At 41.8% G+C, this 27,927-nt stretch overlaps 1 protein-coding gene across 1 annotated transcript in view; it reads left to right on the forward strand.

The window, feature by feature from the left end:
- The window catches only part of LARS2 (leucyl-tRNA synthetase 2, mitochondrial), a 156,052-nt gene that overhangs the window by 93,874 nt on the left and 34,251 nt on the right, over positions 1 to 27,927 (forward strand). Inside the window, exons 8-14 of the mRNA XM_059939417.1 lie at positions 2,771 to 2,878; positions 4,073 to 4,232; positions 12,525 to 12,629; positions 15,431 to 15,546; positions 18,234 to 18,517; positions 22,283 to 22,381; positions 25,342 to 25,479. Coding sequence (XP_059795400.1) covers positions 2,771 to 2,878; positions 4,073 to 4,232; positions 12,525 to 12,629; positions 15,431 to 15,546; positions 18,234 to 18,517; positions 22,283 to 22,381; positions 25,342 to 25,479 — 1,010 coding nt within the window. The remainder of the gene's footprint in view (positions 1 to 2,770; positions 2,879 to 4,072; positions 4,233 to 12,524; positions 12,630 to 15,430; positions 15,547 to 18,233; positions 18,518 to 22,282; positions 22,382 to 25,341; positions 25,480 to 27,927) is intronic.

Consider the following 27,927-nt stretch of genomic DNA (forward strand, 5'->3'; position numbering starts at 1 on the left):
TTGTGATTGTGCCCCTCCTACCATCTCTTTGTGGCTTCTCCTTTGTCTTTGGATGTGGGGTATTTTTTTTGGTGAGTTCCAGTGTCTTCCTATCGATGATTGTTCAGCAGTTAGTTGTTGTTCTGGTGTTCTTGCAAGAGAGAGTGAGAGCACCTCCTTCTACTCCGCCATCTTGAACCAATCTCGTTGCTCTGACTTTTTTTTTTTTTGATGTATAGTTGATTTACAATATTATGTTAGTTTCAGGTGTATAAGGTAGTGATTGAACATTTTTATAGATTATACTCCATTCATAGTTATTTTAAGATATTGGCTATATTCCTTGGACAGTGCAATATATCCTTGTAGCTTATTTATTTTATACATAATAGTTTGTATCAAAAGAAAGCCACTTTAATTGAAGTAATGAACAGTCAGGAACCTGAAGCAGGACTTTTACCACCTTCTCAAAAGTCAGTTTTCACTCAGGCAAATACTGAAACATAATGGTCCTTTTGGGTAACTTTACTTGACCCATAAAGCATTTTGTATATCCTATGGAAAGCCATCTCACAAGCACAGATGTTGGAATATATGTATGGCATTGACACATGTTGATCTGCTTATTTTACTTAAAACTAGCAACTCTGGTTTTCCTTGATCCTGCCCTGGGAGATTGGGCAATACGGTTTCATCAACATCATGAATTGGCTTAAGTATAGGTCATGCTGAATTATCAAGTTTCAAAACTTACCTAAAATGTTTCTGAATCTTTGTCATCAGCTATTTGGTTTTTGTGGATCTCCTTTCCAAATGACCAGGTAGACTATAAAATACCCACGGTTTCTAATTGATGACATTTCCTCATAAAAAACATTTTTATCTTTCATGATTAATGGTCCGGAAATGGGAGAACCCTAGAATCATTTTGTTGAAGATGACCTATAAACATGAGCTGGGTAGTTGGGTCTCTGCACGAGGATTATGCCAAGTGTAACACAGCTAGGTTCCTATTGGTAGCAAAAAGGAAGGGGACCTGCCTTTACTGAGCCTTAGTGTGACGTTGCGTTAAAAGGACAGCTTGAGCTCTTCACTGAGGCTTTCCAGTGCTCTCCTTTTCCTATTTTGCACACACGTCTGGTTTCTATTTTAATATTAGTGTAACTCCGTTCCCTCTTTCCTTTGCTTTTCTCTCAAGGTTGACAGCCCCATGGCAGGAAGGCTCACCCTGTTATTGATTGGTCATTGCACCCTACTGTGGGCTGGGCAGGCACTCTTTAGTTGCTTCTTTTCCCTTCCTTTCTTTTCTTTTTGGAGCTTTTCTTTCCTCACCCACCCACTTCCTATGACTTTCCTTCTCCTCTGTGGTCCACCCCCCCAAATCTTTTATATCTCTCCCTACTTTTCACTCTGTTACTTTTCTTCCCTACCCTCCCACTATTTTTCTTTTCCCTTGATTCATTTCCACAACCCGTGTCCCATCTTCTTTGATGCTAATAGCATTTGGCATTGCATTTTGATCAGTTACCCAACTAATAGCAGCAGGCTCCATGTGTGCATTATTTAAACTTCATTTTAGGGACTCTGGCACATCCTGCTTTGTGTATGCCCAAGTCTCCAATGCCTAGATGAGGTCCTTGTGTTTAGGGTTGGGGAATTAATACATTCCTGGGGATAAACAAATGAATGAACACATTGCTGGTCAACTTGATGGTGTCCATAATCCACAATTTCTGCCTCAGAAGAAATTTCTGGATCTTGAAGCTTGCAGGCTCTCCCGAATAAATGAGAATGGATGGATAGATAGATGACAAGTATAGAAAATGCTCTGTGTTGTTTATCACACGATAGAGTAAGTCTCTGCACTGTAGGCAAAAGAATGCGGTTAGTAAGGTCTGGGTTTTAGTCCTGACTTGTCCTTTCCTGCAGACTTGCATGAGAAAGCTATACCCTTTCACAGTGTGGGCTCATTAATCTGAAAGTGAGCTACCTTACCCAGAGGGTGTGAGAAGAAAGGTGTGTAAAAGCACTTTATGAATTACAAAACACTACACAAATAAAGCATCGTTATGTTGCCTGTATTAGTCATAATGCAATTAGGAATTTAAAATTGGACTCATTATAAATATATGATTTACTTTTAAACTTATTTGTTGAAAGAATGTACCTCATCTTCAAACAAAGGGATGGCATGAGCTTCAGACCATAGAGAATAGTTTATTGAAAAGCCTCCCTTTTGTAAGATTTTAGGATTAAAATTAGATAACGATGAGAATAAATGTGTGCTTTTAATAGTAAATGTTACACAAATCAATGTGATGGCTTCCCTTATGCTAATTTTTATTTTTTAAATAAACTTATAATGTTCTATATATGATACAGTTGAGTGGTAGAATAGCCATACCTGTGAATGACTTATGTTAGGGTTTAAAAATTCATAAACTTGAACTTCTTTTGTTTAGGTCTCAGACTATGGAGGAGAATGCACTAACCACATCCATCAAAGATGTTAATCATGGTTTCTCCTTGTTAATTTTCTTCTCTCTCTGAAACCTTGGCCCACTGAAAATAGGGAAATGAGTGAAACCCATCTCACTAAATTGAGTCATGATGAGTGCATCTGTGTGACCTTTGCTGGGCCCCTCTGATTGACAAGTGAAGGAGAAAAGGGCTAAATCCTGAACCTCCTTCAGTGTCCCCAGTTCTCCCACCTTAGCGAGCCCCAGATCACTTGCTTTGTCTTAAGTAAGCTGTGTGCTTCTACCTCTCCATTCTCCTTTCATTCCTACAGCCCATGCAGGACGCGCTGGCAGACCTTCCAGAATGGTACGGAATAAAAGGCATGCAGGCCCACTGGATCGGGGACTGTGTGGGCTGCCATTTGGACTTCACGTTAAAGGTGATCGAGCAAGAGCATCTCCAGCAATTAATGCTCAGAAACCCCCTTCTGCATTTTTAGAACTCTTTGAAGAGACCAGCAACTTGAGACTCTGCAGCAGTGCTATCCAGTAGAAAGATACTAAGAGTCACATATGTAATTTCAAATTTTCTAGTAGCCACATTTTTTAAAGTGCAAAGAAACAGGTGAAATTAATTTTAATAACATATTTTATTTAACTCATTACATCCAAAATTTTCATTTCAAGATGTGATCACATAGAAGACCTTTGCTTCTCCACCAGGGTGAGGGATGCGGGTCTCTGAGCCACCTGGCTACTGTATGTGGAATGTCTTCTGTATTCTCTCCATTGCCCAATATTTTATCATGAAAGTGTTTCCATCTCCATTCCTGGACCCACCTGAAAATGAGACATCTCCAGAGGGAACACTCTCAGTCCTGCAGGTACAGGGCCATGTGACTGTGCCTCTGAGGCCCCACGACTGGCTCCATAGGTGACACCTAATTGGCACTCAGTCCATAGTGTGGACTTTTAGTTCTGGGCCCCAAGCGCTTCGCACATCATTGGCACTTTGTGGGCACATTTGAATGTGTGAAGGAAGGAGGATCTGGCCTCTCTGTGTCCTCTGTGTCTGTCACATAGTTGGCATTCAGTTGGTGCCTAATGTTTGACTCTTCCTTGAAAGGCATTTAACCAGCCCTGGAGCACTCATTCTTGAGCTCAGCTCAGGCTGTCCTTTCTTTCCTATTCAAAATGGAATTAGCCTCAGTGTCTTTTTCTGGTTAGAAATGTTGATGCCTTTATTTGTAACTTAAATCCTGGAGGAAAGTATAGCTCCTTTCTCAGGACAAATAACATTGACAGTTATTATTGATTTGTGAACAAAGGAGCCAAGAACCGGGGAAGGCATCCTTCTGAGCATGCTTTGACCCCCTTTGATTTGGGGCCCCCAAGTACGCCTGGTTGTGGGCACTGGAGAGGCCTCCTGAAAGAGGAGCTGCGACCCTCTTCTCTCTTGCCCTTTCTGCCCCTGCCAGGGACCACCTCAGGTTCCCACATCCCTGTGGCTATGGTCAGAAGCTGTCACCACTGTCTGGGATTGGGGAGGGGTGGGGGGAAGGGATATGGCTGGGGAGCACAGCAGCCCAGAGAGAGGACTGAGAAATGAAATGACTCTGCTTCCCCCCTGCCAGGTTGATGGGCAAGTCACAGGAGAAAAGCTGAGCGCCTACACAGTCACCCCCGAGGCCGTTTACGGCACCTCCCACGTGGCCATCTCTCCCAGCCACAGACTCTTACATGGGCACAGCTCTCTGAAGGAAGCCTTTCAGAAGGCTCTCATCCCTGGCAAAGGTGAGTTGGCAAGTTAAGGTTAAGACGGGGGCATTATGCCTTATGTTTCACAGAGTTCACGGTCCTTTCACATATGTCATCTTGTGTGATCTGTTATTCTCCTTGGCCTAACTTTTCATGTTTTGATTTTAAAACATGAGGATCAAAAAGAACTTTGAAAATGTTAAGTTACTTTGAGTTACTAGTTTGTCCGCTTCTTAAGTTTTTGTTTGAAATCTCAACTCTTTCCCTTTAAATATAATCTAGATTTAAAGCTCTTTTCTGATAGGAATAGAATCTGGTACTTAATTTATAATTTTATCATCAAATAAAACTATACTGACAGGGACAGGAAGGAAGCCAATGACAATTAGAGGAAACATTTTCAGTAACTTAATTTTAGTATCTTTAAGAATTCACACAGTGATCTGAGCAGACAAGCAGAGTCCTGCTCAATACAGGTCTTAAATGAGTGGATCAAGCTGACCTAGAATTGGCATAGCAGGTGTTGGTCAGTGAGGACTGGGAAGTGCCTACGCATTAGTCAGTATTCCAGGGTTGCAAGCAACAGAATCCATCTCTGGCTAACCCAGGGGAGAAGGGGAACATACTGGAAAGCTGTGGGGAAGAACCAGTCTGGAAGAGGACTTGGACCAGACAGCCATGGGGGTTTGGGCAGCAGGAACTAATAGTGTCTTGAGTACCACCGACTGAGTGAATCTGCTCTCACCTTGCCCTCAGTGCTTGGGGCACTTGGTTTGAGATTCCTGTTGCAGAGAAAGGTGTTTGCTTGGTATAACTGGGGACCCTGGCCTTTTTGTTGGCCAGGGGAAGGCCACGCACCTTCCTTGATAGACCAACAAGACTGTCATCAGTGAGGAAGGGGTAGCTTTCCAAAACTCAGAGGCTCTTACCAGGGGAAGGGGATATGGATCCTGGGCAGGCGAAAGGAACTCCCCTGTCATTTAGAAGTAGGTCTCCAGAGAAATGTAAAATTTCTGTAAAAATCTCAGCCTACTTCACTTTTCATAGACTATAAACTTCAACCCAAAGCACACAGTCTGAATTATTGGAGGTCTATTTAAATTATTTGATTAATAAAATTTTTTGAATGGTGGCATAAAGTTTTTTTTTAATTGCTATTCTTAAAATAGTCAGAATGAAAGATTTCCTGATCACGTTAGAAAGATAAACAATGTCATCCCAGCTTATCTCTGCTTAAGACTTCTAATTGTTTACTTAACAACGTTAATATTCAGATCAGTTAATACTTATTGAGAGCCTGCTACATACTGAGCACTCGGGGATGCATAGATGGCCGTCCACAGTCCTGTCTTCGGGGGGCGGAGGCGGCGCCATAGCAGAGGAGACCTAGGTGCATATGTAATTCACTGGCACAGGACAGATATCACTTGGTTTCATCTCTTTTGTTGTTGTATATTGAAATGGAGAAAAGACTCTTTTAAGATTTCAGTGTGTGCTTATAAAGTCCAGTAGCTATCTCTCTCAGTTTTCTTTTCCATGTATTCAAAAGAAAGATTGGATTGTTTTCAACTGTTTAGTTTAAAGGGAAAACTCGTTGTTTTTACTTTCATGAGCATTTTGAGATTCCTTGAGGGCTATGTTGGTTAAATAATATCTAAAATTGAAAAACTGAAAAATATAAACATCTGGCCTTAGATTTTTTTCCCATGGTTAATTTGGGGACACAAATTAAAGTGAAGTAATAGCAGTAGAGGATTAACCAGCTAATAAGTTACAAAAGATGGAGTTCCTGACATGAAAGACACTATATAAATCAAAAACATTTTCATACATAAGAAATTAAGAAATGATTTTAGCATATGCAGAGAGCAGTGTTTTCATGATGATTTGGATATCAGCAGATCTGACTTGGCCTGGTTATTTCCTTTTGGCGCTGAATGGCTCGTTCGCTTTGTTCTCCCCTCTTTTTAGTAATCTCTGAAATAATTCCAAACGGAACACTAAACTTGTCTCTAAATTTTCTGATTCTAATTTTCAGAATGGAAACATTTTTAAAAAATATTCTTTTTGCAGATGTCAATTTATTCAAAGTCTCTAGATTAATTTGCATGTCAAGTCTCTGGATGTTGATATGTGGAATCAGTCATTTATGGCCAGTACAGTGCTTGAGTGTAATGCAGTTTTCCCAATGAATTAAAATTACCATATGAATATGGATTTATGCCTCCTTTGGCCTTTGAGGTCACATTTTAAACCTGAACATCTTATCACTAGTGTCATTTACCATTGCCATCTGGCTCAAATCAGGCAAGCAGCTTGGTTTTCCCTCAAATGTCCAGTTTTGAGGATAACTAATGTTAAAGCAGTGACTGCTGCAAGTCATGGCAACACACAGTTGTGACTGAATATGTCACTTGCACAAGTTTAAATTCTCAAACATGAGTTCCTGCAGTTGCTAAGTTGATTTCTGCATATTGGCTCCTGAGTTGGCACAAGATGATCAAGGTTCTGATCCCAGATCCATCCTATGACTTAAGGATGGTCATTTTACCTTTGTAAGTTGAGTTTTCTCTGCAGCGCAGGTGATGGGGCTATCAGGCAAGGTGGGATGGAGTGCTTGGTGGGAACAGAAGGAGCCCTGAGGGGTCTGAGGAGGAGGATGACACATGTGGACAGGGTGATGCTTGAGTCGCAGAGTAGAGGCAGGAGAGCTGGCTTACCCCATTAGTTAGGGTGAGAGATGGTGAAGACCCTAGAACAGTGGCCATCAAAATGGAGGGGCGAGAACAGCTCTGAGAAGTATTTGGAAGGCTCCTGGGACAACTCCCTGATTTCTGGCCTGGCCGACTGGGTTGCTGATGTTATTGACTAAATGTACTGTTTTTGCTCAGCATCCTATAATTGGCACAGATTCCTTTAAGAGAGCAAAAATTAAGGTCCTTCTCTATACGGTTCTTGAAATTGAGTGTATTTCCATAATCATTGGCATTGCCTCCTTTTCTCAGCTGACCGCCTCTGATTTAAGTTATGTTATGTAAGCTGTGACTTGATAGGAACTAGAAACCATAAAAAGCATCAATAGGGAAATATCATCAGAGTTTTAGAAGCTGTTCTGGCATTCCCTGGAGTCTTTTCTTACATTCCTAATATTAAAATATGCAAACCCTGGGGCTTTGGAACCATGCATTTCAGCTCTGAGTCACCAGTGGTCTACACAATGTATTTTTTGCCAAAAGGGTAAATGAGGTCTCCCTAATGGGTGACTTAGAAACCCTGTTGTTATTGACACATTAGAGAGAAGCCCCAGAACACTGAATAATTTATTGCTCCCTATGGTCTTGCCCCGGCTCCATTGATTCAGCATGGGGGTGGGACAAAGGGTAAGGAACAGAATCCTGTGGATAATAGTTTATTCTCGGATCAAACTGCTCCTACTAGCATCCTTTCAGCGCATGTTAATAGATGCTGTGTGGAGGAAAGCTTCCGTGCTCAGGTAACCTGGAATAAAGCAAAAATAAATAGGTTTCTTTGCTTCTGGACTTTTTAGTGCCTTCGCTGTGCGAACGTGCACTGCGACTGTCTACGAGGGGACGTCATGCAGCTCTCCTCACGCTTACTTGACCAGAGGACCCTGTTTCCACAGAGCATCCCTGCGACCTAGTTGCAAGCAGCACTGCTTTGCTGAGTTATGAACAGAGACTTTGGTCTGTTTTTCCATGGGGCGTGAAAGACCTGCCTTTTTTGCAGTGGGGGCCCTGAGAGCAGAGGGCAGCTTCTTGACTGGAATGTTTCCTTTGTAATTTCTAACTATTAAGTTAGTAATCCTTTGTATCTTCTAAAGCATTTAGCTGTGACTTAACCCCTGTATGAACTGCTTCAGTTACTTGGGATTTCTCCTTGGCTTCCTGCTTCATGTCACCAGCACATGACTAATGAGAAATGTAGAGAATGCTAGGCCTGGCCAAGAACTTTTTTCTAATTGAAAAACTGTCATAATAGACCTTTTATGTGGGAAAATGGAGAAAAATTCAACCCTTTAATGCAAGTACTCTACTTTTTTTTCATATTTTTCTTGTAATGACTTTATTGAGATATAATTCACATATCATAAAATTCACCCATTTAAAATGTGCAATTCAGTGGTTTTTAGTATATCTACAGAGTTTTACAACCATCACCACTGTCAATTTTAGGACATTTTTATCATCCCCCAAAGAAATCCCATACCCTCTAGCAGTCACCCCCATTCCTCCTATTTCCCCAGCCCCAGGCAGCCACTAATCTACTTTCTTTCTCCATAAACTTGCCTGTTCTGGACATTTCATATAAATGGACTTATATGATATTTGTTCTTTTGTGACTGGCTTCTTTCATTTAGTATAGTGTTTTCAAGGTTCATCCATGTTGTAGTCAGTACTTCATTCCTTTTTATTTCAGAATAATATTCCATTGTATATACCAGATTTTATTTATCCATTCATCAGTTGATGGACATTTTGTTTCTTTCCACTTTCCAGCTAGCTGCTATGAACATTCGTTTAGATTTTTATGTGGATATATGTTTTTATTTCCTTGTGTATATATTGGCTTGGCCAAAAAGTTCATTTGGTTTTTCTATACGATCAAATGGAAAAACCCGAATGAATTTTTTTGGCCAACCCAATATCTAGGAGTAGAATTGTTGGGTCTTATGGTAACTCTATTTTTAACTGGTTGAGGAACAATAAGTCTGTTTTTTAAAACAGCTGCTCTATTTTACATTCCCAGCAGCAGTACATGGGGGTTCCAATTTCTCCACATCTTTGCCTACACTTGTTATTGTCTGTCTTTTTTATTATGGTCATGCTGGTGAGTGTGAAGCATTATCTCATTGTGGTTTTGATTTGCATTTACCTGATGGCTAATGGTATTGAGCATCTTTGCACGTGCTTATTGGCCATTTATATATCTTCTTTGGAGAAATATCTGTTCAGATCATCTGCCCATTTTTTAATTTAGTCTTTATTATTAAATTTTAATAGTTTTTTATGCTAGATACAAGTTTCTTATCAGATATATGATTTACAAAAATGTTCTCCAGTTCTGTGGGTTTTCTTTTCACTTCCTTGATGATGTCCTTTGAAGCACAGAATTTTTAAATTTTGGTAAAGTCCAATTTATCTACTTTTTCTTTTGTTTTTGCTTTTGGTGTCATATCTAAGAAAGCATTGCCTAATCAAAGATCACGAAGATTTATACCTATGTTTCTTCTAAGAGTTTTATGGTTTTAGATCTTATATTTAGGACTTTAATCCATTTTTAAATTAAGTATAATTTTTATATATAGCAAAGGTAGGAGTTCAACTTCGTTCTTTTGTATGTGTCATAAATCTTTTAAATTCGTGTTCCTGCACACACTTATCTTAAAAATCAGACTGCTTCTGTCTTTATTTTTTGGTTTTTACTTAATATGATATCAGAAAATATTTCTTTGTTTTTAGGCAGGCTTCCCAATTGTTTTTTAATCCATACATAATATTCTGTCTACTCAGTGTACCATAATATCCTAAATCTTCCCTATCATGTTGAACATTTGGCCTTTTTCATGTTTGGGCTATTATGGAGACAGCTCTTTGCCTCTATAGAATTACTTCCTTAGGAAACATCCCCAAGAGTGTGATTTTTTGGTCAAAGGTTATGAGCCCTTTTCTAGTTCTGTTTACAAGTTGCTTTTATTGGTTTCTGAAAGGGCTATATCAGTTTAGAGTGCTGTATCCAATGATATATGAATTTCAGTGCAACTTCACAACCAGTGATGGTACCCTTCTAAAAGTTTTTCTTATCAGGTGAAAAATAATAATACTTCAAGATTACTTTAATTTCCATCTCTCTTTATAAAAATTAATTTGTGTTTTTAAAAATCTAGGTGATATATGTATATTATGTGAAATTTCAGAGGGTACTAACAACAACAATGACAGTAGCCTCCTTACCCAACCACTTTTAATTTGGGGGGAATTTGTTACTTAGGATATAAGTTCGATGGCTGTGACAGAGTCCTAGAAAAACAGGACTAAAAGGACAGAAGTTTATTTCTTGCCCACGTGACATGCAGAGTGGGTGTAACAATTCTGCTTTGTGGGGTGGTTGGGGCTGAGGCTCTTTCTGTCTTCCTGCTCTGCCCCTCTAGGACGTTGCCCTTATCTGTGTGTTCTAGGTTGTTCTACACTTCATCTGTGTCGCAGTAAGAAGGTGGTGGGGGAAGAAGGGCAGTTCCTTCCCTTTGACAGTGTGGCCTGCAAGTTGCTTCTACACTTACCCCATGGCCATACCCAGTGCAAGGGAGGCTGAGCAGGGCTGCCATTAGCTACGCAGCCATGTGTCCAACTAAACATTCTGTTGCTGAATCAGAAGGAGAGACTGATATGGGGTCAACTGGCAGTCTGTGCCACCGCTGTTTCTCTGGTATAGACCGCCACATGTCTGTATAATATGCCTACACTGCTGTCTCTCCATTCACCAGTTCCTGACATTACCTAGTGACTTTTATTCTCACTCCACCACGCCTCACTGTCCATCCTCCTAATAACATACCATAATTGCAGAATTTGCAAATGTATACCTCTTCTTTGAGAAGGGACCGTATGGAATCAGAAATCTGGGTGTCCACTTTGAGGGTGTCAGCACTTCAGCAGCTCTGGCAGCAGGTGCCTCCCAGTCATGGTACCAGGGTGCTGGCTGAACCTCATCCCTGGAGACCCATTTGCGTTGCATTTTCACTCTGTCCCCACCATACCCTGTCCTGTGCTTCCTGACACCCAAGGTGAAGGAAGATCGGAGCTGGCTTAGATGTTTACAGAGCCTATCTTTACCTCTCTGAAAAATAAATCCTAATTCCTAGGCTTTTTTTTCTTTAAGGTTTTTCTGATGTGGACCATTTTTAAAGTCTTTATTGAATTTGTTACAATATTGCTTCTGTTTTATGTTTTGGTTTTTTGGCTGCGAGGCATGTGGGATCTTAGCTCCCCATCCAGGGATTGAACCCACACCCCTTGCATTGGAAGGCGAAGTCTTAACCACTGGACCACCAGAGAAGTCCCCCTAGGCTTATTTTAACTTTGGGGTTTGTAGAACATATTTTAGATAAATCTATATAAAGTCTTAAAACATAGCGGGTGTAAATAGTAATAGTTCATAAATTATAACTGTAGTTAATTGCTTATGTTGCAAAAGCTCAAATGAACTCACTAATTGTTTACACCTCTCATCCCTTCTTCCTTTGGGACTTTATTGGGGTCTTCATGCTTCCAGTCCTACATATATTCAGTGAAGATTCATGTATGTATGGTTTATCTCACTGCTGCAGTAGTTGTAATAAGCTTCATTTAAGATGACACACTGTTTGGATAATTCCAAATTAAGTGTTTTATTATGACCACATAAATATTGGTCACCTGAGCCAAATATACTACGATTACATTTTCCTTTTTATATAACTTTCTATTTTTCCTGAAGTTCATGGTGTCCTCATTTTTTTAATTTGCTTTGTGTTCTTTGAATTTCTGACTGTCTTCCCACATCCTCCCAGAAGCTGTTTAAAACTCCTCTCAAGTTTTCTGCATATTCCAGCCTGTCAGATAATCTATCCATCCCCTTTTTTTTCCTGAAGATGCTTCCTGGGGCTCTCTGACCTGGTCATCCTCCAGGCTTCTGCATATCTGTCCTCCTGGGACTTCTCTCTGTCTCTGCTCTGCAAATGTCCCTACCCTCTTTTCTTTGTTGGATCCTCTGTTTCCTAGATCCCATGTCTGTCTCTTTCTTGATTTACCCCTTCCTTTTGCTGGACCACAACCTCTGGTATCTCCTTAGAAATGGTACATGGGAAGGAACTGTTTTGTCCTTGTATGTGTGGAAATCTCCTCTCTGCTCAGTCATTTTCTCCTTTCCTATACACTTCCGTCTTCAAGTGTTATAGTTTAAAATTTCAGATATCTTTTAGTTTCACCATAGATAGATTGTTGTGTTTCTCATTCTTCTGTATACTTGAGGTACTTTTCAAAAGGAAAAGGGGGTGGTGGGAACATCTTTACTCCACCATCTGGAAAGTAAAAATGCCATTTTCATGTCTTTGGTTAGGAGCGCAAATGAATATTTTCATTTTTTTGTTTAATTTTGATTCTCCAGTAGTGTGAATTATCTGTTAATACCTTCAAAGAACAAATTCTGTAATAATTAGCACAAAAACACAGAAATTCTAAAGCTTATTTTTCTCACTTGTCTCCTCTGAGATTCAGATGGTGTTAGAGTCCCAGCATACTGGCGTCCACAGTTGTTTGCTCTCATTTTCAGATTGCCTCACGCCCGTGACGGCTGTGAGCATGCTCACCCAGCAGGAAGTCCCTGTTGTCATCTTGGCCAAAGCTGACTCTGAGGGCTCTCTGGATGCAAAAATAGGTAAGTAGCCATTAAAATGTAATCAGGATAATGTACTTGGCAGGTTTAAGATCAAAATACTAGCCTGGAAGAGCTGACTATATATTCCATGATCTGTTTTGCCTCTTTGTAAAAATGAATGTCCCTTCATTTCATCATCTCTTATTTAAGCATCACGTTTTGAAAACATACCAAGTATATCGCATCTTGCTAGTTGCTACTGAGAATAATGAAAAATGTCTGGCCCATGGATTTTGCCAGTAGAGCTAGTTGGTGAGACTTGCCTATACAATGTGGGGAACCATACAACTCAGATGAAAATCCAATTTCAGAATTCATAGAACCAACAGCAACTGCTGAGATGGGCGTTCAAAGCACACCTGATCGATGTGGGCTGGGTTTTTGGTGAAGGCTTTGTGGAGGAAGTGAACTTCAGCTATGCAAGAAAGGGATCGTGAAATAGCAGTAAAATCGAAGGCATATTTAGAGCTGTAAATTGGATATCCTTGGCGGCCTTACTCATTCCTAAGAGTTCTAACCTCTCATCACGTAACAGGAAGTCTGGGATTGAACCAAGGCGTGAGACCTAATCATACCCCATCCAAGACCTGCCCTCAGGGTAGACCCGAGCATCTCTCTACAGCTTTCCTACTGTAGATTCCAGCCAGTCTCCAAAGTGCCAAAACCTGCGGAGAAAGTTATTTCCACACTCTCTATCTCCTAGCACACAGAAGAAATAGCATTGCTTATTGAAATCATGTTTTTGCTCACAATTCTCAGATCCTTTTTTGGCAAACTGATTTGAAGAAACATCAACACAGAAAACAGATATTAAGCCACTCAAGTCATTCTCCTCTGACAATTTAAACCTAGAAAGTATGTTGCTTAAAGGAAATAATTCCTTCTATTACTTTAATGCATTTTATAATTAGTAAAATTCATTAATAGAACCAGCCAAGATAAACAATAAAGGAAGCTCTTGTTGATGTGGCTTTTTTCCCTTTTGTTTTTGTTGTTATTGTTGTTTTTAAATATTTATTTATTTATTTTGGCCGTGCTGGGTCTTAGTTGCGGCATGAGGGATCTTTTAATTGCGGCGTGCAGACTTCTTAGTTGCTGCATGCAGACTCTTAGTTGTGGCATGCGAACTCTTAGTTTCAGCATGCATGCAGGATCTAGTTCCCCACCAGGGATCGAACCTGGGCCCCCTCCATTGGGATCGTGGAGTCCTACCCACTGGACACCATGGAAGTCTCCCCTTTTGGTATTTTGAGTCAAAGTACTAACACAATATTGAGAGTTCTGAAGGATAAGGGAAAAAGAAAAAGGAAAATCTGATTTTCTTGGGTATGCATGGAAAATCATTTTTCCTGTTGTCTTGATTTCCCACACTTCCGTAATTAATGTTTTCTGAATTATTGGCTCTTGCCTTCCAAGAAGAACAGAAACAAAAGTAAACAAGAGTTAAAGTGGTGTTTTCACCATCTCACCTGCATGTTACAAATAGTTCACATTCTACTGAGCCCCACATGACCAACACCATGGCCCAGAGTGGTCTTTATGTGATCAAATAAATTCTGTGGTCACAATGTCTCCATTCGAAGATTGCTCCTAGTTACTACAGACCACAAACTTTTGGAATGCAGTAAATGACTTTTTTCCCTTCTTGACCATAAACACTTTTCAGCAACCTTTATTGCTTGCCATTTGTCCTCACCCTTCAGTATCCTTCAAGTCCACTCTGAGAGTTTATTTGCTTCATTAGATGCTTTTCGTCCATAATCTCAGCTGGAACACCACAGAACTTTCCATCATACCATGGAGTTTTCCATCTTACCAAGGAGCTTTAGAATGTGTGTTCCAAACATTAAATCACCCTTTTAGGGCAGCGTTCCAGAGAGGTTGTTCATGGACACCTGACGTAAGCATTTTGTGTATTACCCTTAGTTTTATCTCTCTCAGTTGCTGCGTGATGTGTAGTGTCCCCAAGAATGTCAGCAGTTTTGACAGTTGACCCTACAGCAGTTCTCAACCAGGGGTGATTTGGCAGCAGGCAACATTTGGCAATTTTAGAAACATTTCTACTGGTAGAGACCAGGGATGCTATTCAACATCCTACAGCACACAGAACAGGCCCCCCAGCAAAGTTCAGAATGTCAGTAGGACCCAGGTTGAGAAACCCTGGCCTACAGAACCAACAACTAAAAAGCCTGTTTTTATTAATAGCTGAAGCTGAAACAGCATGCCTTGACCCTCTGGATGAGTGATTTACTTACATTCAACTCCATCTCCTCAAGGGCATATGTGGGTTGAAGAATAAATGTCTATTCAGAATGTACTGTTGCCTCTGGGAACAAAGCATAGTTTGAAGAAACACAGTGGCCAGCTTTCCACTTACCGAGTGGATTTTTCTGGGGTGCTAGGAGCTGCTGGAGGAGTCAGCCCTGCTTCTCAAGAGAACTCCACTGCCCTGTGTCACTCAAAGGAGGCACTTCCCCAGATGCTTGTGATTTACTATTTAAGTGACAGAAGCATCCAAAATTGTATATTTTAGAATTACAACTATTTTTTAAAAGAAACTAAGCAATGGAAAAAGACTTACAGGAAGTAGTGCCAATATGGTAAACTATTGTGTTAGGGTAGTGAGTTTCTCCAAGACTGTTCTCCATTTTCCCAATGAATATGATGTGGTTTTATAATTTCTGTGACTAAAATCTTTTAGAGTCTCCCTTCAGAACCTAACACTGAGTGTCAGTGCTGTCAATTACTTTGTGATTTGGCCATTTGCAAAGGAGACATTTTGTGTTTCTTCCCCTAAACAGGAATTCCCAGCACCAGCTTAGAGGACACTCTCTTAGCCCAAACCCTGGGCCTGTCGTACTCTGAAGTCATTGAAACGATGCCAGATGGCACGGAGAGACTGAGCAGCTCTGCGGAGGTCAGTGCCCGTGGAGGTGGCCGAAGAACTTACTTATAAACTCAGGGCCTTGACATGAGCTTGATGACACATTTTCCTTTGGGTGCAAGTTACAACCTATCATTTCATTCATACCCACGCTAACCGTCTTGCAGCCTCGTTTCTTAATCTATGAAAACAAAATAATATTCTTTTTCAAGATCTAAAAGCTTATCAGCTCCAAGTTGAACCTGATCCTAGGATAGTGTGGTTATCGAAGCAACTAAACTTTATTTTGCAAATCTTCTGCTTAAGAAAAATGACCTCTTCCAGGGAAACTGATTCCTTGGGACAGGTAACCAAAATTGGCTGTTCCTTTTAGAGATCTCTGTTCTCCCCAGATTACTGACTTATTCCCACCTAAAGTTTGACTCAGTTTTAGAAATCAGCAGAGAAGTTTTGAGTCATGTTTATTTGGTCAAGGTTGTCTCTTGCTAGGTGGTAAGTCTGGCAGGATTTGAGCTCAGCCTTGATACCGAACTAGGCCAGAAATTATGATGGGAGAAGAAGGGTGAGGTGGGGAAGGGGGAAGTGGGAAATGGCTTAGACAGTGATTCTCAAACTTGAGCACACACCGGAATCACCTGGTGGCCTTGTTAGAACACAGATTCCCTGGCCCCCATCTGGAGATCCTGCTTCACAGTCCCTAATGCAACCGCAGAATTTGCATTTCTAACAAGTTTCCAGGGGATGCCACTACTGCTGCTGATCCAGGCACCACATTTTGAGAATCCCTGGGTTAGAACTCCACCACCCAAAGTCTGGTCCCCGGACCAGCAGCGTTGGCATCGCTTGTTAGAAGTGTAGACTCTCAGACCCCACCTGGTCTAGTGAGAACCCCATGTGATTGGAGTGCACATTAAAGTTTGAGAGTTCCGGTTTAGAGCACTCTTTCTTCAACTTGGCTGCCCTTTGAAAACACCTGGAACATTTAAAAAAATACTGATGCTTGAGTCCCACCCCAGATATTCTGATTTAATGGTTGGGGGAGTGGAGAGGACATGGATCAGACATCAGGAGCATTCAGTACTCCCCGGGTGATTCTAACGTGCAGTAGGGCCTGGGAACTCCTGGCTTAACATAGTGATTACAACCCGGCCATGTCTCAGAATCACCTGGGAGATGCTTACTGGCCCCACCTGGGTGATCCTGATTCCGTTAGACCTGAAGATCCAGGTTTTTCAGGTTTGGGACTACCTAGCTATAGGATATTATGTATATAAAAAATAAGGGAATAGCCAGGTTTTTTTCCTCTATAAGGAGTGGCAATGTTTTCTGACCTCATGTTTGTGCCTTCACTTCATAAATTATATCCACAGACATGAGTCATGTTTTAAGATACTGAACCTTAAACCCTTCTTAAGACTGTGTGTGAGCAGGCTTCTTAGATGTGGAGCAGAGCCAAGCCAAGGTGCCAAAAAGGAGACCCAGATAACCCTGCGCAGTGCGAGAAAGGGGACAGTCATGGCCAAAATTAGTCTTCTGAATTAGCCAGAAAAATGCCTCCTCCTTATTATAGGACTGAGCATTAATTATGCTCCCTGGCTTCTTTCAAATAGCTTCAGGTGCTCTGTTGAATCCTCTGGTGGCCCTAGACTGAATATCTAGACTGGAGGAATTCTTTCAATGGATGGAAGGAGAATGGATGGTGAAAGCCTCCATGAGCTTCTGGGATGTGAAAACAGTAATGCATTGAGAAGATAGACTTTCAAGGGAGCTTGTGATCACCTGCACCATAATTACATGATAGTGGGAGTGTAGGACAAAGAAAGTGCTCTCCCAGAGTGTAAGTGGTTCCTTGGTAGAGAGCTCGGTCTTCAGGACACTTCAGACGCTTAATGGAAAAGGCTGCTTTTGATAAACATAGCTGTACTTTCCTATTCTTTATGCCCCATGGCTGTAAGCTCATTGAGGATAGGGGCAGATCAGATTTATCTTTGTGCTCCCAACGCCTAGCACAAGCCTGGCACCTAGTAGGTTTGCGGTACATCTGCACTGAACCAATTCCAAGATTCCCACGATCCCCTCGTTGGCAAGCCATGCTGGCCCGATTCTTATCATTAGTTTGGTTCTCTCAAAAGTGTCCGGTGAACAGAGAATTCCTCTTTTCTGCTATTAGTGTCGTGCCCTGCTGTCTCTAACATGGGAGCATTTAAATACAAAAGGGGTGGTCCTTCAAGCTGAGGCCTCAGTTTGCTCCCCTGCTTGCCCGAATTCCTTCAGCTCTAGGATAATATTGAACTTTTCTTTTCTGGCTACCCCTATCTCAAGAGGGGAGTAGTCATTAAAATAAATATGCAGTTTTTTACTGGCAGCTGAATGCTGATATTTGCCTCTCTCTGTAGGTGCCACAGGGCTCTGGTGATAAGGAGAGCCATAAACCAGGGCCCACAATACTCTCAGGGGCCCCCAAAAAAGTGTTAATTTCTTTTAACATCAGAAGAAAAAAGTGAACTCCTAAGGTGAAAAATTATATTCATCTTTATTCACCACCATCATAAAATATAAGTTTTAATACTGTAAGGAGGAAGGTGCCCACAAAGGCAACAGAGAGTCACAATGCGGCCCTGCACAGACCACACAAAAAATGGCAATCCAGGGTGGTGGCATCAGGGTGGCAGCTCATTCTTACCAAGGGAGGAATGCAATCTCTCTCCTTCCCCTCTCAGTTCACAGGTATGAACCGGCCGGATGCATTTCTAGCCGTGACTCAGAAAGCCCGGAGGAAGAGAGTGGGCGGAGAGGTGACAAGTGATAAACTGAAGGACTGGCTGATCTCTAGGCAGCGGTACTGGGGCACGCCCATCCCCATGGTCCACTGCCCGGCCTGCGGTCCTGTGCCCGTGCCTCTGGAGGACTTGCCTGTGACCTTGCCCAGCATCACCTCTTTCACTGGCAAGGGAGGCTCCCCACTGGCCTCGGCTTCGGAGTGGGTGAACTGCTCCTGCCCTAGGTAAGGAACCACGTCCCCCAGCTGTGACCATGTCTGGTCCCAGACTTCCAGTTGGCTGGAAAGAATAACGTAGGTCTTAGGTCTTTTGCTACCTTTGAGAGAATGGGCTGGAATCTGGGGCCCAGCCCCTGTGATGAGCGCCCTGTCCTCTCTGAGCCGGTAGAAGCAGCAATGTCAATTCACATCTTCCCCAGAAACAGCTGATCCAACTGGTGGAAAAGCTACACATTTTCATGATAGCTTTGGAAGAGACCACTTTCCTCCATTTTATATTCCAAAGAGCTTCTCAGAGATGAGAGAAAACGCCTCACCGTTTTCCCACACAGTGGCTGTGATAACAGTGGGGATTTTATCACAAGTAGCAGAGTAGTAGCTACGAGGACAAGTATGCTCAGGGGGTCTCATTCTTTAATATACTGAAACATACCGTATCTCATTTCTTCTCATTTTGGCAGTAGGATTATGTTTTTCTGTTAATTCACTGGCATGTCTCACATGTGTTTTTTATGATACCATTCCAGCTGATTAAACAAATAAATAACAGATGCCAAGCTGTAATATTTCCCTTCTTCCTTCTATGGAAAAGCCATTTTCCTCTGCCTTATAGATCATGATGGGGTTGTTTTAAAATAACTTAGTCCTCTTCTTAGTATCTCTAGGTCAGTAATTAGGTAACCATATAGTGCAAGTGCATGGCTCAGAATGGGGAGTCAGACAGTAATGGCTTCAAGTCCTGGCCCTGCCTCTTCCCTAGCTGTGTGGTCTTGGGAAAGTCACTTAACCTCTCTGAGCTGTGATTCCCTTATCGGGAGCTAAAATAACCCCCTTGAAGGGATTTCAGAAGACGAGAATTAATGCATGTAACTCTGCAGAGTGACACCTAGCAGACACTCTGTAACTGGAAATGTTAGTGCCATCCTGCCCAGGCCTGCCAACAGTCCACCCAGGTCCTCACCCAGGCGGTTCTGAGGTTTGAGATGGGGCTTGCAGTCAGGAACATAGGAAGCTCTGGGCCATTTTAGGGTATCACCCTCTTTGTTGATAAACAGTGACAAAGGGTTTCCCTTCCGGAGACATCAGCAGCCTTCAGCCCACCAGTTGTGGCAGCCCAGGACGTTGGTGGTGGGGATAAGGTTTCCTACCTTGGCTGCAGATTCCTGGAGGGCAGAGCCCAGGCCTTGGTCTTGGTCAAGTCTCTCTGATGATTCTAATGAGCACGCAGGGCTGAGAGCCACTGAGCCCATGTGGCCAAGCGGGACAGCATGGTGGTAAGCACCACAGGCACGAGTCCAGCAAAGGTGGATTCCTTACCCTTGAGCTCCAAGACCTTGGGCAGATTTCTTAACCTCTCGGAACCCTAGTCACTCAACTGCAAAATGGGGACATGAGTAGTGTCTACCTCATAATCCCCAGGGTTACTAGGGATTAAATGAGATAATGCCCGTGAAGCATTTAGTATCTGCCACCCAGTGTTAGTATTATTACTATTGGAGCTAATAATGGTAATAACGTTGTCACCATCACCATCATCTCTCCATCCCACTTACCAAGTAGCCTCTTCCGTGTAGTCCAGCTTTTAGTGTCAGCAGGAAAACATGTTGGTTGTCTTCAAGTCCAACATGACCTTTAAAAAGAAAATCAGCATGGCAAATTTTAGTCAGATATTAGTCCTTTTATCAGTTGAATCCTGCATTTTCTTCCTAACTTGTATGGGTGCCCTAAGGGTGAGGAAGAAGTAACAGTTATCTTCTAATTATTTCCCAAAATAGTATATGTTCTGGTTGATTGCCTTCCAAATAAAAAGACCTGGATTTTATTTATTTATTAAATTATTTTATTATTTTTTTGGGGGGGGGTGCGTTGGGTCTTTGTTGCTGCGTGCGGGCTTTCTCTAGTTGCAGTGTGTGGAGGCTACCCTTCGTTGTGGTGTGCGGGCTTCTCATTGTGGTGGCTTCTCCTGTTGCAGAGCATGGGCTCTAGGCACATGGGCTTCAGTAGTTGCGGCTCACAGGCTCTAGAGCACAGGCTCAGTAGTTGCGGCACACGGGCTTAGTTGCTCCGCAGCATGTGGGATCTTCCCGGATCAGGGATCGAACCCATGTTCCCTGCTTTGACAGGTGGATTCTTAACCACTGCGCCACCAGGGAAGTCCCCTGGCTTTCATTTAGAGATGCACTGTAGGAAACAGGATTAGGGCTCCCTTGGGGCTCTCTCCGATAAGCTCCTACCCCAGGGACCACCACTCTTCCCAGTGGGAGGCCCCCTGACTGAAATGAGGAGGCCCCTGGGAGCCCAGAGCCCTGCCAGATCTGGGCTCCTGTGCTCTCTGCTGAGCCACTTCCATTTAATGAGCAGAAGATGGGGAGTGGCTGTTTCCTCCAATAATATTCGGAAAGCCAGTATGAACTGCGTCACAGATGCAACATATAAAGGCAACCCTTCTTTTATTTTTAAATTAAAAACAGACTCAAGCCCTTGCGTGCTAAATTAGCAGAGGATTCATCAGTTCCTCTTGGGGTTCCTCATCCCCCTCCTCAAATTCTCCAAGAACCCCCAAGGACCCATACTGCCAAAAGGGCAGCATTTGGAGAGGTGGTTGGTCCCACTTCCATGCCTCAGAAGGGAGAGCCTGGAGTCTGAGCCATGTTCTCCTGCTGTGGCTTCTCACGGCCACAAAGGGTCCCTGCTAATAGCTGTCGGTAGCTGGCTCACCCCATCCACTGCTGTTCCATGTCTTTGGGGGGTCTTCAAGGAAGCCAAGCACCCTCCTTGGCCAGGCTTGGCTCAGGGTACCCTCTTTTGGCTTCCCAGAAGTTGTGGCTTTTGGCTTCAATCCCACAGGGCCATCACCCTACCAACATGTTTCAAAATTGGTTCAGCAGTTGGGTCCTTGTGGAACCTTAGTCCTCCCCAGGCATCTCTGCATGCCTAGGATGAGGATTGCTTTTTCTTTTCAACCCTTTACACACCAAGCATCTCACTTCATTCACTTTCTTGAACAGTGGGGCTATCTTCACCCTTCTATAAGGAAGCTTCCTTTAGGCAGTGGTGTGTTGGTAAGTGTGTACTAAATAGCTCTCTGGAGGGGAGCTTCTGATTTGTAGTGTTAGCCCATTTCTGTGGTATAGGTACTTCCACCAAGGGCTAATTTCAGACTACCAACTTGGCATCATTTGTCCCAGAGTTGGGAAGTGATCCCAACAGTTAATCCGCACAAGCTGGTATGAGGTGGCTCCAGCATACCTCTGCCTTTGGGCTCCCAAGGTGATTTATCTTCCTGAGGTCACCCCTTGTGGATTTCTGCTCCCCTTACCCAAGAGACAGAGATAGAAAAAACCCCAAGTTCATTTTTCAGCATAGTATGTCACTACATTTGGTTTTCAGCTTTTCTTCATAAACTGATTTGCCTCATAAGCATCATAGAGTAGGCATTGGCTGAAGGCAGTCTTGATATGCCTGAAAGAAAAGTGAATGCAGTAAAGAGACAAGATTCCTGTTAGATATTCTACCATGTTAAATTCAGAGAAGTACAGAATAGTGCTTTTAATTGTTGAAGATTTAAATGTTTATTTTGTAAGTTTCTTTAAAACATCATGTACTCTGCAGTACAAAGAGAGTCCATACTGTGAATTATCTTTTCATGATGGGGCATTGTTCTTATGACATTTTAAATTCATAATGATTATCATAGCTTTCTCAAAAGCTGGTGGAAAATGCATTAATATTTAAAAAGAAACCAATCGATGAACTTCATTTATTTCTTAGGTGCAAGGGAGCAGCCACGAGAGAGACAGACACGATGGATACCTTTGTTGATTCTGCTTGGTACTACTTCAGATATACCGACCCTCAGAATACTCAGAGGTAAAGAAAGCCCTGCTGAATTCGTGAGCATGTGTCAGTCTAGGTCTTCCAAGAAGCAAACACCAAGATGGAATTCGATGGGCAAGAGATTTATTGGGGCAAGTGCGTCTAGGGAATAAGGAGGTGAGGGAGCAGGAGTTGGCAGGGCGAGCCCTTGACCGTGATGCAGGTCTGACACCTGTGAAAGGAGAGGGCAAAGGTAGGAGGATTGCGTAGGAAGAGCCTCAGACCCCAGTGCAGCTTGAGAAAGTCTCAAGCAGGCTGACGGGAAGCCTCAAGCAAAGCTTGTCCATTAGAGAGTCCCAAGTCAGGAGGAAATGCCTGCTGTGGTCTGCTCCCTCTAGGAGGGCATGGGCTGGCGTGAACACCCACTGACTCCAAAGACAGAAGAGCTGGAAGCTGTTGATCAGTTGTGCTCTTTGAAACAGGCTCTTGTAGGGAGCGTGTTCGATTATTAAATTAGATTCTTCACAGCCAGGTAAGTCCCAGGTACAAGGAAAATGAAAAACAGAAAAAGGAAGGAAGTGCTAATACCCTCATTGGCCCTGTGGTGAACTGCATTTATGCAGTTGTAAAGATGTAATGTTATTTACTTAACTGAAAATAATGATGTAACTATTCAGGGAGGATAGGAGGTAGGGAGTGTGAGAGAGCTGAGAAGCATGACTTCTTAGCACATACAGTCGCTAGATAATTTCCAAAATTGACAAACAAAGAGCCTAAACATATTTTTTAATAATTGCCAGAAAATACATCTGAAAGAATTAAAAGTGGCTAAGCGACAGGTGAGGGGTGGGAGGGAAGTTAGTGAAGGAATGGGGCTGGAGACCACTGTTTTAAATTATAAACCTTTTAGTACTATTTGATTTTTTTCAGCTATGTGCATGTGCTTCTTTGACAAAAATAAATAAATAAGGGAAAGAGAGCAGTAGGTAGATAGGTAAAGAAGGAAATGAGAACAAAAGAAAACTGGTGCAGAGCACAGGAAAACCACAGACACTGTGCTTCAAAGACCTTGCCAGCTTGCTCTTGTCCGTGGGAGAACAATTATACTGAAACCCCATAGTCCACGTATGAAAATGCCCCATTTTCTTCGTTGGTTGTAAGATAATATATTTCCAGGGAGACAGGCGCTCCTGCCTGCCCTGCAGTCCTGCGAATCTGTGATTTGAATTGAGGCTGTGCAGGAAGAGCAGGATCCGGAGTAAACAGCAGCCGGCAGAGGCAAGAAAGGATACAGGGCGACTGCTGTGGCTGGGAACCACCAGGGCAGCCCCGGCTAACCCACAGAGGGGCCCCTCTTCTGGGTCTTCCTTCTAGAAGGGGCTTTTGGTGACTTCCACTTAGGAAGAGCTGCCTTAGAATGCAAGGGAAATCAGGCTCTCCACCTCTCAGAATGCTTCAAGGGAAAACCTTCTTACAGATGATAGACTCCAACTTAATGATGGAACCCTTAACTGGTGAGAGGTATGTCCCGAGACCTTCACAGCCCCCAGTTTGGGAATACCACGTATCACATCATTTCCCTCGTAAAATGCTGTTGTTTATTTCCATGCTGGCTTGCATTCTCACTAGGTGGTTTCCAGGAAAGATCATAGATCCCAGCTATAGCTACCTTCAACATCTCACTCCTCAATTTATTTCAAACTTACTTTCAGGCCAAGTACCATCCTTGACTTCCCTTGCTTTTCTGTCACCTGCATGAGCAGTTAGATTTCTCTGGGGAAGCATTTTTCACAAAGAAACATTATTTAAAATTTTACCAGAATTCTGGCATAGTGACTGGAGGAGAGAAAACCAAGCTGCATTAAGATGCAGACACATGGTGTTTGGCCAGGCCCACCTGCTGAGCGCCAGGGAAAAAAGTACCTTGAGGTGTGGGGAAGAGAATTCACATATATGTGAAACCATGGAGTGCGCACACACACACACACACACACACGGTGTATACACACACACAGAGTGTACACACACACACACACACACACCCTCCCCCAGAAAATAAAGTGAGTGGCATTTCTTTTCCTCCCTAGCATCCATTAGGACTAGGAAATGATGCTTCCAGTGAAGAAGCCTTTCTGTTAGGACCTCTGTTGACTAAAAAGTATCTATTAGGTGACAGAGACTTAGGCTATTTCATGTTAATTACTCCAAGTATGCTCAGTGCATTCAGGAAGCATATGCAGGCTCTTGCTGACGATCTGCATTTTGAGGCTGCTTTAAAAATAAGATTGAATTTCTGTTTTATTTATTTATTTACTTTTTGGTTTATAAAATGTAATTTTATTTTATGTTACTCTGCTGTTACATAGGGCATACATAACATTTTCACAAGGCTTTTTTGGGACTACAGTCGATGATTATTAGCAACGTACAATAGTGGTCCAACTCTAACAATCACTAGACAAACTGGACACCCTCTCACAGGTGCACAAATCTGCATGGAAAAGTACTAATTTTAGACTTGGACTTGTGTACTTTATTTCCCCTTTCTAGTGTATTAAGAAATGACATGCATGTGTCATGAGAGTGAGACTGTCTGCATGAGAGTCTCCATTGTACATGCCATATTGCCCTCTATTGGTAAGAACTCAAAAATCTTGATTGTCTATGGTAATAAAAATTAAAATAAATCCAGATAGTCAAATATGCATTGTACAGAAATATCCTTTTTGCTGGTATGTTTTCCTTTTGTCCTCATTATATATGAAAATCACATTTGTTAAAATATGTCAATAATGGCTTCTGAAACAGTTTTTATAAATTTCATAAATTAACACTGCTCTGACATTTTTCTCCTTTGTTACATAAGCTTCTCTCATTATATTTTAAAAAGAAAATCACTGTTTTTCTCTGACATAATTTATTTCAGGGAATATGCAAATTATGATTGGTCTAATTTATGCAATTGTGACAAAGCAGGGTTTTTTTTTATAAATGACCATCTCTCTTCCTCCCAGCCCTTTCAGCACAGCGTTGGCAGATTACTGGATGCCTGTGGATGTGTACATTGGAGGGAAAGAACATGCTGTCATGCACTTGTTCTATGCAAGATTCTTTAGTCATTTTTGCCATGATCAAAAAATGGTCAAACACAGGTGAGCATTTATACTGCTTTGCAAAAGAATTCAGTTCCTTGAACAGCAACTGAAGGCAGGTGTTGGTTCTTCTGAAGCAAGGTAAATATATGTGGCAGAAGAACTCTATTTTTCAAGCATACTTTAGAGGTCACTGTCAGCCTTAACCACTGGAAGTCCATTTATGTTGCTTAGTCAGTTCTAGCCCGTGGTGTCTGCCTGCTTGCGTAGGATCTTCCCTTCAGCTTTTCTCTGTTGAACTGAGTTAAGTAGTTGAGATTTTCACTTGTGAGGCAGAGAAGAGCAGTTCATAATGTCACACAGCTTTTTATAGCTTCTCATGTGAGGTCATGTTTATCATCTGGTCCCTTGGTGTAAGCTCTGTTTCCAAGCTTGACTGAATCCTGTCTCAATATGTCATTCTGATAAAATGGATTAAAAGCTAGGGAATCACATTGTAAATCCATTGATAAATTCTTTTCTTGTTGGTCTATAATATATTCCTCATCATGTTCAGAAAGATGTGTGTGTGTGCTTTTTTCCCATGAAATATATCATATATATGTATATATAATATATACATAATGTATTATATAATGTGTATTTAATGTATTATACAATTTAAAATATAAAAAATAAATGAACATCCATGCACCCCCTCCTAAGATTAGGATGTAGAGTATTCCAGGTCCCTTAGAATACCCAGGGTGCCCTCACTAATCAGATCATCCCCCTTCCTACACCACCCCCCCCTCCCCCATACAGTCCCTATCCTGAATCTTGAATTATTCATTTTCTTGCTTTTCTTAAATGTATTACTTCTTTATATATTTTTAAACAATATGTGTTGTTTAGTTTTCTGTGTTTGAACTTTGTATAAGTAGAATCATATTTCACGTATTCTCTCTTGCTTCTCTTGCTCAGCATTTTTGGGGATTCATCCATGTTGCTGCATGGAGTTATGTTTCATTCGTGATTCTCTGCTATCTGGTATTCCATTACATGGAATGGAATTTCTAATACAGAGCTCAGTTTATGTCCATACCACCATTAACAGTCCTTGGGCTGTTTTGTGCAATTAAGAACAAAACTGCCATAAGCATCCCGGTACGTTTCCTGACATACGCGTGTTAGCAGTTCTCTAGGATGTGTACCTGGAGTAAGATTAGGGTAACCACATGTTCAGCTTCACTAAGAAATGCCAGACCGTTTTCCAAATTGGTTATATAAACCTACACTGGCACCAACAGAGGTGAGGGTCCTATCACTCAAGATCTTCATCATTACAACATATAGTACAGCCGTCCCTGTGTATCTGTGGGGGATGGGTTCCAGGACCCGCCACAGATACCAAAATCTGTAGATGCACAGTTCTCATAGTAGGCCCTCCTTATCCGTGGGTTCCACATCCTTGGATTCAACCAACCTTGGATCATAATCACAGAGGGCTGACTCTATTATCTAACTTTTAAAATTTTGTCAAACTGGTGGTTATATAATGGATCACTTTATGAGTTAAATTTGAATTTAAAGACACTGGTTACTTAATGAAGTTTAGCATATTTTGATTATGTTTATGGACCTCTGTGTTTCCTCTTCTGTTAAATCCCTATTTGTGTCCTTTGCCCTTATTTCTTCTGGGTTGTCTTTTATCAATTGTAGGAGTTCTATAAATATTCTGGATGCTAATCCTTTATCAGCTATATGAATTGCCATATTTTTTCCCCGTTTTTGGCTTTTCTTATTTTTATGGTGTCTATTGATGAACAGAAACTTTTTTTTTTTTAATGATTGTTGTGCTCTTTTATTTTTTTTTCATGTCACACATGGATTCATATGTTTTTTTATATCTTTATTGGAGTATAACTGCTTTACAATGTTGTTAGTTTCTTCTGTACAACAAAGTGAATCAGCTATATGTATACATATATCCCCGTATGCCCTCCCTCTTGAGCCTCCCTCCCACCCTCCCTATCCCACCCCTCTAGGTCGTCACAGAGCATCGAGCTGATTTCCCTGTGCTATGCAGCAGTTTCCCACTAGCCATGCATTTTACATTTAGTAGTGTATATATGACAGTGCTACTCTCTCACTTCGTACCAGCTCCCCACCAGCCGCAGTCCTCAAGTCCGTTCTCTACATCTGTGTCTTTATTCCTGCCCTGCCACTAGTGATGAACAGAAACTCTTAATTTAATGTAGTAAATTTTAATAATCTTTTCCTTTATGGCTATTGCTTTTAGTGTCTCAGTTCCTTTAATGGAACAGTCCATCCATTTCCCCACTGATCTGCAGTGCCCTCTCCATTATAAATCCAGTTTTCATACATATGCAAGGGCCTATTTATAGGGTCTTTATTTTGTCCATTAGTCTATTTGTTTTTTGCTGTGCTAATTAGTTACTGGCATTGTTATTTTAATTTTACAAGTCTCAGTATCCAGTAAGGGAAGTCCTCCTACTTTGTTCTTTT

The sequence above is a fragment of the Balaenoptera ricei genome, chromosome 11 (genome assembly GCF_028023285.1).
Source record: "Balaenoptera ricei isolate mBalRic1 chromosome 11, mBalRic1.hap2, whole genome shotgun sequence".
NCBI lineage: Eukaryota > Metazoa > Chordata > Mammalia > Artiodactyla > Balaenopteridae > Balaenoptera > Balaenoptera ricei.